This window comes from Cyprinus carpio, chromosome A11, assembly GCF_018340385.1.
Source record: "Cyprinus carpio isolate SPL01 chromosome A11, ASM1834038v1, whole genome shotgun sequence".
NCBI classification, from domain to species: domain Eukaryota; kingdom Metazoa; phylum Chordata; class Actinopteri; order Cypriniformes; family Cyprinidae; genus Cyprinus; species Cyprinus carpio.
Window position 1 is genome coordinate 7005864 of NC_056582.1, and position 10085 is coordinate 7015948.

General features: G+C 44.0%; 1 protein-coding gene across 6 annotated transcripts; it reads right to left on the reverse strand.

Annotated features, from left to right (window-relative positions):
* Positions 1–4178: 4178 nt before the first annotated feature.
* prr13 (proline rich 13) lies at positions 4179–9515 on the reverse strand. 6 transcript variants are annotated; one of them, XM_042766076.1, is made up of 5 exons: positions 9208–9449; positions 8276–8342; positions 8148–8183; positions 5095–5504; positions 4179–4533 (listed from the first exon to the last, which is right to left on the reverse strand). In XM_042766076.1, the coding sequence occupies exons 3-5, from the start codon at positions 8161–8163 to the stop codon at positions 4489–4491; spliced, it is 471 nt and encodes a 156-aa protein (XP_042622010.1). In that variant the 5' UTR covers positions 8164–8183; positions 8276–8342; positions 9208–9449; the 3' UTR covers positions 4179–4488. The 6 variants fall into 6 exon arrangements, with proteins under 6 accessions (XP_042622010.1, XP_042622013.1, XP_042622012.1 ...); XM_042766079.1 differs by having other exon boundaries at positions 5095–5474; positions 9208–9442; XM_042766078.1 differs by having other exon boundaries at positions 5095–5489; positions 9208–9313.
* Between the last annotated feature and the right edge of the window lie 570 nt (positions 9516–10085).

Sequence of the window (10085 nt, forward strand, 5' to 3'; positions counted from 1 at the left end):
AGTCACTATGTGCTTTCAGATCTCTACTATCACTACTAACACTCGGAGAGCACGCTATGTACGTCGAAGGAAGGCCTGCCTGACACATCTACGGCCTGTCCCTCTGACCTCTACTACTACACTCTCTATTCCAGTTGGTCTCTGGAACTGCCAGTCTGCTGTTAACAAAGCAGACTTCATTTCTTCTATTGCTACTCATTCCAGTCTCAACCTCATGGCACTGACTGAGACTTGGATCAAACCTGAGGACACTGCCACTCCCGCAGCCCTCTCCACTCATTTCACTTGTTCCCACACTCCTCATACGACTGGGAGGGGTGGAGGTATTGGTCTCCTTATATCGAAAGATTGGAAATTTGATCTTCAACAACCACCTACAGGTAACGGTTCATTTGAATCACATGCTGTTACTGTAACCCACCCTGTTAAAATCCACTTTGGGGTCATTTATCGTCCCCCAGGTCAATTGGGAAACTTCTTGGAGGAGTTGGATGTGCTGCTATCAAACTATCCTGAAGATGGTACTCCTCTGGTACTGCTTGGTGACTTCAACATCCACCTAGATAAACCCAAGGCTGCTGACTTCAACACTCTGCTCGCCTCATTTGATCTCAAGCGAGTGTCTACTACAGCGACTCACAAATCAGGCAACCAACTGGACCTCATCTACACGCACTGTTGCTCAGTGGACAACTCTTTAGTTGCTCCACTGCACACCTCAGACCACTTCCTCATTACTGCTAACCTAGCACTTACTCCTGAAGTGGCACACGCTCCAACGCGGATCACCTTTCGATGGAACCTACGCTCACTCTCTCCATCTCGCCTATCCTCTGTGGTTTCATCCTCACTTCCTTCACTCTCTCAGGTTTCAGCTCTGGACACGAACAGTGCTACGGACACTTTTTGTTCCACTCTGACCTCTTGCTTGGACAACTTTTGCCCACTGTCGTCTAGACCGGCACGCACCCCTGGCTGTCCGATGTTCTCCGTGAACATCGCTCTAAACTCAGGGCTGCAGAGAGGAAATGGCATAAATCAAGAAACTCTGGTGACCTCAGTGTGTATCAGTCTCTCCTCTCTTCCTTCTCTGCAAATGTCTTCACTGCTAAAACATCATACTACCACAACAAAATTAACAACTGTTGTGATGCTCAGGCACTCTTCAAAACTTTCTCTTCTCTTCTTAATCCGCCTCATCCTCCATCGACTCTTACAGCTGACGACTTTGCAGTTTTCTTCACAAATAAGACAAGAACCATCAGTGACCAATTCTCCACACCGCAGACTGAGGATAACTTCACTACGACTAATGCACACTCTCTCTCCTCCTTCTCGCCACTCTCAGAGACGGACGTTTCCAAACTTATCCTTTCCAGTCATCCTACTACTTGCCCACTGGATCCGATCCCCACTCACCTCCTTCAAGCAATTTCTTCTTCAGTCATACCTTCACTTACTCACATTATCAACTCCTCTCTTCACTCTGGAACATTTCCCTCAGCATTTAAGCAGGCTCGGGTAAGCCCACTGCTGAAGAAACCATCTCTAAATCCAGCACTTCTAGAAAACTACAGACCGTGTTCAACCAGCCCTCTATGTTTCTTGTACAGAACAACCTCCTGGACAGCAACCAATCTGGCTTCAAAAGTGGCCACTCAACTGAGACTGCCCTGCTCTCGGTTACTGAAGCCCTGCGACTGGCAAGAGCAGCTTCAAAATCCTCAGTACTCATTTTGCTGGACCTGTCGGCTGCTTTTGACACTGTTAATCACCAGATTCTCCTGTCCACCCTCAGAAAGATGGGCATCTCTGGAACCGCACTCCAGTGGCTTAACTCCTACCTGTCTGATAGATCCTTCATGGTGTCTTGGAGGGGTGAAGTTTCTAAGTCACAACAACTTGCTACTGGGGTTCCTCAAGGCTCAGTGCTTGGACCGCTTCTCTTCTCCATCTACATGACGTCATTAGGATCTGTCATTCAGAAGCATGGCTTTTCTTATCACTGCTACGCTGATGACACTCAACTCTACTTCTCATTCCAACCGGATGACCCGACGGTAGTTGCTCGCATTTCAGCCTGTCTGAGTGACATTTCTAGCTGGATGAATGACCATCACCTTCAGCTCAACCATACTAAGACTGAACTGCTGGTGGTTCCAGCTAACCCATCGTTTCATCACAACTTCTCTGTACAGCTGGGTTCGTCAACCATAACTCCTTCCAGGACAGCCAGAAACCTAGGAGTTGTGATGGATCATCAGTTAAGCTTCACAGACCATATTGCTACAATGACCCGGTCCTGCAGATTTGCCTTATAAAACATTAGGAAGATAAGACCCTTCCTGTCAGAGCAAACCACCCAACTTCTTGTCCAAGCTCTTGTTCTCTCCAGACTGGACTATTGCAATGCTCTCCTGACGGGCCTTCCTGCATGTACCATCAAGCCTCTACAACTGATCCAGAATGCAGCAGCGAGGGTTGTCTTCAATGAGCCAAAAACAGCTCACGTTACTCCTCTCCTCATCAGGTTACACTGGCTACCAGTAGCCGCTCGCATCAAATTCAAGGTACTGATGTTTGCCTACAAGACGACCACTGGCACAGCGCCAACTTACCTAAACTCACTAGTTCAACCTTACGCACCCTCCAGAAGTTTGCGCTCTGCAAGTGAACGACGCCTTGTGGTGCCATCCCAAAGAGGTTCAAAATCACTCTCACAGACTTTTTCCTGGACTGCGTCCAGCTGGTGGAATGACCTCCAAAAAAAAAACCTGTCATTTTCAAAAAACATCTAAAGACTCATCTTTTTCGCCAGCACTTAACCAACTAATACTAGTACTTACCTTTTTTCTTTTCTTGTCTATCATATTCTTAAAGAAAAAAAAAAACCTGGCTACGTGTTCTGTACTAGACTAACTGAGACTTGTCATAGCACTTGTATACCGTTGTTGTTTTCTCGTTGATCTGATTGTTTCTACTGTTCTCCTTTGTAAGTCGCTTTGGATAAAAGTGTCTGCTAAATGATTAAATGTTAAATGTAAATGTAAAATGTTGTGGAGAAGCTGTGTGTTTTGTTGTGAAAGCAAAATTACTTTTTTAGCCTTTCAATAGAGGACGATATCTGCTTCGTCATACCTAGAGCTGATCCGTGTTAGTCGCTGAGGAAATATACCAACTTCACACTGTGGATCACCGGATCGGCTTTCACCGTAGATGAAGCGGAGTCCAGCCCGGGGTCATCACATGTGTCCTTCGTCGAATCCGGCGGCCGCGCCGTTCTCAAGTCTGCAGTGTGTGACACATTTTATGGAGGACTGTTTCCTGAACCTGCAGAGTATCCTACAATGGGTCTGTGATCAAAGGCTATTCTATAAAGTGGGGCAGTTCCAACTTTGCAAGGACAGTCTGGCACTTCTGACACAGTCTGTAAATATGTTTACATATGTAAAGGATTTGTCACTGATGATACAAACGTGAGTTGTGAGCAGTGTAGAGTAGAGCTTGTTTGTTGTTTCTCCGATCACAAATGCAGACATGGTTTTATGTTTATGCGGCTTGATACGCAACGCAACATAAAAACACTGTACAAGTCGTTATAATCAGTAATTATGTCCCCACTGGATGCAACAAATGCCTCATTTGTAATGGGTTTTATTGTTTTTGTCTCGTCATGCTGGGACACACAGCATCACCGTATGGTGAGAGGCGTAACATTTCCGTCACATGCTTGAGGCATTCAGCCAATCACAACGCACTGGATAGCCAGCCAATCAGAGCATACCTCGCTTTTCAGAACGATGAGCTTTGTAAAAAAAATGGTGCGTTTCAGAAACAATGTACAGTATGTGGAAAATAATGTGTTTTTTGAACTTTAAACTGCATAAACACATTGCATTACACCAAATACACAAAATAATGTTCTTTTTAGCAACGCCATATGACGCCTTTAAATCTGACTCATGACTACAATAAACAAGATCTATCTCGGATTAATCAATTATTAACTTTGATCAATACACTTTACTGCTTAGGTAGTAAAGAGCAATGTACAAAGAAACAGGCGTTGTTTTAGAATCCTCCTCAGTTAAAACTAAATGTATCCAGGCAAACGCACTTCTTATCGTTTTTTTAACTGACATTTTTTCTAAAATCAACAAAATGAAGAGAGGAAAGAGCACTTTTCTCAAAGTAACTTTAATGCATAAAGGAAGTAAACTTGTTTAATTACAATTGTCCAGTGTCAAATAGAGGCAAACGTCTGACATTAGTGTGCGAGTCGAGTTATAATGAAGATGATCTCCTCACAACAACAGCTCATTATTTATAGATCTTTAATTAAGAAAAGCATTCAGACTCACAGAAACACATACATTTACTTAAGTGCTATGCATCACTGCATTTGTTTATCATGTTATTGCTGCTGGGCTGTATTATTTGCCCTGGCACTTGTGAAATCAGAGGAAAACAGGCTGTGAATGGGTCACTTCAGTCAGAATCACTGCTGCTGCTGCTGCTGCTGCTCGAGGAATGCTGCAAAACCACAAGACACACAGCATTCAGACACTGAACCATTCAACAATGAGTTTCCACAGCCTGCCTGACTGACTGTGTGAAGAATGAGGGGAGCTGCATGATGTTTGATGCATCAGTCAATTAAGACAGTGATGCTGCTGCTATGACATTGTCAATCATAGAAATCTTATGAATAACATGGAAGTGTGATTTAGGGGATTTAAATGAGTCTACCGTATTTTCTGCACTATAAGGCGCACCTTCAATGAATGGCCTATTTTAGAACTGTTTTCATATACAGGGCTCACCGGATTATAAGGCGCATAGAATAGAAGATACTGCAGTCAAATGTTTGACTGGGTTTGCGTTATGCATCCACTAGATGGAGCTGTGCTAAAGGGAATGTCAACATTTTGACAGAGCGCCTTGATCCAGCGCTCCGGATTATAAGGCGCACTGTCGTTTTTTGAGAAAATTAAAGGCTTTTAAGTGCGCCTTATAGTGCAGAAAATACGGTACTCAAAATCATCCACGCAGCGCTTGAAATCACTCGTATCCGCTGCACATCCAGCCTCTTACCTTGCCGTGCTTCATGTGCTTATGCTCCTTGTGAGCTTTATGCCCTTTCTTCATCTTCTTCATCTTCTTGTGTTTCTTATGTCCAGGTACGCTCATTCCGGCCGGGGGACCCCCATACTGCGGGACAGGGCAGGGATGTCCTGCTCCAGGGAACGGCCCGTGCGGCCCGGCCACAGCCGGAGGAAATGGGTGCTGGTATGGTGTGGTGTAAGGGATGGTTGTGGGCTGGTTCATGCCGGGCGGGTAGACGGGGTTGGGTCCAGGAGGGCATGATGGGATGGTCATGGCTGGATATGCTGGGTTTGGAGGTGCAGGAAAGGCAGGATTGTGCGGCTGAGCGGCTGGAGGTCCTGCGTAAGGAGGTCCTGCGTAAGGAGGTCCTGCGTAAGGAGGTCCTGCGTAAGGAGGTCCTATGAGACAAAAAAACGTCAATACATGAATACACAGAAGGGTTTAGGAAAAAAAAAAAAAAAACACCTTTATGCTCTTCCAACCCAGACTGTGCTGAAACGACAAAAAGATGATTGCAAATACCACACTCTAAAACAGCACCGTCATAACAGGAAGTGCTGTATGACACTGCGTTGGCATTCAAAATCACCGTCCGCTTTCATGCCATTCTACTTACAATTTAGTGTTTGACTGAAGAAAGAAAATACTGTCAGTTACAGCAGCTTGAACAGGATGAGGGTGAGTAAATGACAACAAAAATTACATTTATTTTTTTTCCTTGAACCTTCTTCTTTAAAGAGTTAGTTCAGCCAAATATGATAATTCTGTCATTAATTACTTACCCTCATGTTGTTCCAAACCTGTAAAACCTTCTTTCATCTTCAGAACACAAATTAAGATAATTTTTGATAAAATCCCAAAGCTTTCTGACCCTGCATAGACAGCAAGGGAACTGAAATTTTCAAGGCCCAGAAAGGCAGTAAGGTGGAGCCAGTGATGTCACTGTTTTAACAATGTTCTCACTGCGTTTCTTGAACCTTGAATCTCTGGGATTTCAATTTGTGAATGTTCCTACACATTGTAAAAGTCATAGTCAATTTAGTTATGGCAAATGATGCTTTTGTGTCAAATCTCTCCACTGTAGATGTTGGACTCTCAGATCATTCAGCCATACTTTTTAATTTGGAGGTACCGTATTCTTTAAGGACTGTTGTACGTACTGTCTCTTATCGTAAATGACAATTAATTTCTCCCCATGGCTTTTGCTAATTTGATCAATGCATGCCTGGATGATTTGTCTTCTGTCCCTTCAGAGCATAAAATTATTTTACTTAATGCACTTGTACATGTTTTCAACAATTAAAAAACTAAAAAAACACTCAATACATACATCTCACATACATAACCACAATATAATTACAAATAACGTGTAAAAAGAAGCAAAAATGTCGCAAACTGGAGCGTAAATAGCGATGTGCTGGTTTGTCAGCTTTTTTTTTTTTTTTTTCCCCTTCAATCTGGGTTTAGGAGAGGGTGTTGTTTCGTCTCAATTACACAACCATTTAATAATCTGTTTGAGCCCCTTCAATCTGGGTTTAGGAAACTGCACAGCACTGAAACAGCTTTGGTTAAAGCTGTTCTGTTAGGATTGAGCATCTTACTCGATCTTAGTTCAGCCTTCGACGCTGCTGACTTACTGTTAGCTTCTGATTGTGGCGCTCTCTCGATTCTCATCTTACTCGATCTTAGTTCAGCCTTCGACGCTGCTGACCACATGCTTTTACTGAATCGACTGAAACTGTCTTTGGTGTATCTGGGACTGCACTAGATTGGTTTAGGTCATATTTTACAGGTTGCAGTCAATTAGTCTTCATGGATGGTTTCAGATCTGATGTGGATCCCGTTTGTTCTGGTGTCCCACAGGGCTCAGTTCTTGGTCCCCTGCATTTTAGCATTTATATTTAACCTCTTGGTCAGCTATTAAGATCCCTTAACCTCAGCTATCACTTCTATGCTGATGATACTCATTTATATACATTCTCAACCTGGTCAATTTGTGGCTGTCCCTCTTCTTTCCAAATGTATTTCTGAGATTAAGCTGCGGATGTCTAAACATTTTCTGTGTCTGAATAGCTTTAAAACTGAAGTTATGCTTCTTGGCTCTCCCCACCAATGGATAAATGCTGCTTCTGTAGATATATCAGTAGAGCTACACAGTAAACTAAAAATCTTGTGTTATCTTTGACGACACTCATTCGAGCCTCTTGTACAGAACACGGTAAAGATCTCCTTTTTTCATCTTAGAACTATTGCACGTATTCGGCCTATGTTGCCCTTTTCTGTTGCTGAAAAATTGATTAATTCTTTTATTTTCTCACAAATTGATTATTTCAATGCTCTCCTTGTTGGAGTGTCCAAATCCTTTCTTAAATTGCAATACTTTCAGAACTCAGCAGCTAGAATTTTAACTGGGGTTAGGGCTGGTGACCATATAACTGCTGTTCTGAAGACGCTACACTGACTCCCTGTTAAACACTGTATAACACTGTACAAACACATTGTAAGTAAGTTAGAAACCTTTGGAGCTCCCCTAACCCAAACACAAATCTGCTGATCGAGTCAGTCACACTGACGCTCCTAAATATTTTTCATAGTCGTACGCAGGAGCTGTCAGTCGCAAATAGGTTCATGCAGAGCTGTGCATCCGCTCATATGCAAAGTTTTCCTCACGCAACCCCGTCTCCACCTCAATCATTAGCACGCTTACGTTTTGTCTTTGATGGCACATAGAGAACAATTTTTGAAACAGCACCATTCTACTAAAAACAATTTTTTTTAAATTTTATTCAAGCTATTTCAAGGACTTTGTTTTCAAGTACCTTCCAGGCCTTGAAACCATGTGTCTGATATTCAAGTACTTTCAAGAAACTTTCCACACACACACACACACACACACACAGAGCTAAAGCAGGTGTGTTGAGTCTAAACTCTGCAGGACTGAACACTCCTTATTGACGCACAACACAGACACTGAAGCACTGAGAAGTGATTAATGAATGATTAATGAATGTATTTGGTGAAAACATGAAGGCAAAACCCACCTTGATTTGGCCACATGTTTGTCTCTTCCAAATGACCTGAAACACATAAAGAGACAGATTTTATTCACTAATGTAAAGTAAACAATCACTACTGTCCACCCAATATTTACCGCTGTCCCTGTGCTCACCTCAGACAGGTTATGTGCTGAACAGAGATGTACTACAAATACGGCTCATTTACAGGAAACACAGCGCCTAAAATAGCCAAAGATGAATATGCAATTAAAGCACTTAAATCTGCTCTCTGGATTGTGGATGTCAGACTGGAGTTGAGACAGTTAAGAGTCAAGAGTAAGTTTATAAAAAATAAAAATAAAACCCCTATGTGAAAGGTGAACTGATATGGGACTTTACTGCTATCCTTCTCTGGCGTCACCGTGGACCGTATCTGTCCAACCAGCACGCTAACTTTAATAAGTTATGCCCTTCCAGTGAGCTTCAGATTTGCTGTTGTGTATATGAATTTCATTTGCACTTATTGTACAGATGAATTGTGATAAGAATAATCCTGCTAATCTAGTAATCCACCACATTCGTAACAAAAATGGGAAATAATTATTTTTTCATAGAACTATGATTTTTACATTCAACAACATCTCTGCTCATTAAAAAGTCGTTACTCAAATAACACACATAATTATTTGTTTTTGTTTTTTCCTGAAACTGCGCTTTCAATGTAATCCACATCCGGGGACTGGAACACCTCGCCTTGAAACGCCCTGGACAAACAGCAGCTCGCGCTCTCTCTCTCACACACACACACACACACACACACACACACACACTCTCTCTCTCTCTCTCTCTCTCTCTCAACAAACGGGAACGTGTGATTGTCAATTAGCCCAAAATACAAATTCAGTTCACGTTAAAAGTCAATGATATGAAGTAGCGTATCATTAATAATGTAATAAAGATTGTCACGCGACAGATCATGCTTTTAAGTTTTTTGGTAAAGATAAGCCGCTGGCAGTTCCCTAAAGATACTTAATGCATTTAGTATTTGCTAAAAATAAAGAACACCCCCAGTAAGGCCACAGATAATCGCGTTTAGAGCACGTACCTTCTTCCCAGGAAAGCTGCCAGGCACTGACTCCCGCTTCCGGGTTCCGCGAGATGACCGAGCACCGTCGTGACGTCACGAGCGCACTCTGACCCGAACAGGGTTAGATTAGATCAGCGAGTCATGCTGCTGTGTGTCGATAGAGAAGGAAGTCTGAGAGAGCAGCTCTGTGTGTGTGGGGAGATCCAGCAGCTCCAGTCTGAAGCAGCAGCAGCTCACACAGATGCTGTGACGATCTGTGCGTGCTGCTGGAGATCAGTGCGTGCTGCTGGAGATCAGTGCGTGCTGCTGGAGATCTGTGCGTGCTGCTGGAGATCAGTGCGTGCTGCTGGAGATCTGTGCGTGCTGCTGGAGATCAGTGCGTGCTGCTGGAGATCTGTGCGTGCTGCTGGAGATCTGTGCGTGCTGCTGGAGATCAGTGCGTGCTGCTGGAGATCAGTGCGTGCTGCTGGAGATCTGTGCGTGCTGCTGGAGATCAGTGCGTGCTGCTGGAGATCAGTGCGTGCTGCTGGAGATCTGTGCGTGCTGTGCTGTGCTGCTGGAGATCTGTGCGTGCTGCTGGAGATCAGTGCGTGCTGCTGGAGATCAGTGCGTGCTGCTGGAGATCAGTGCGTGCTGCTGGAGATCAGTGCGTGCTGCTGGAGATCAGTGCGTGCTGCTGGAGATCTGTGCGTGCTGCTGGAGATCAGTGCGTGCTGCTGGAGATCAGTGCGTGCTGCTGGAGATCTGTGCGTGCTGCTGCAGATCTGTGCGTGCTGCTGGAGATCAGTGCGTGCTGCTGGAGATCTGTGCGTGCTGCTGGAGATCAGTGCGTGCTGCTGGAGATCAGTGCGTGCTGCTGGAGATCTGTGCGTGCTGCTGGAGATCAGTGCGTGCTG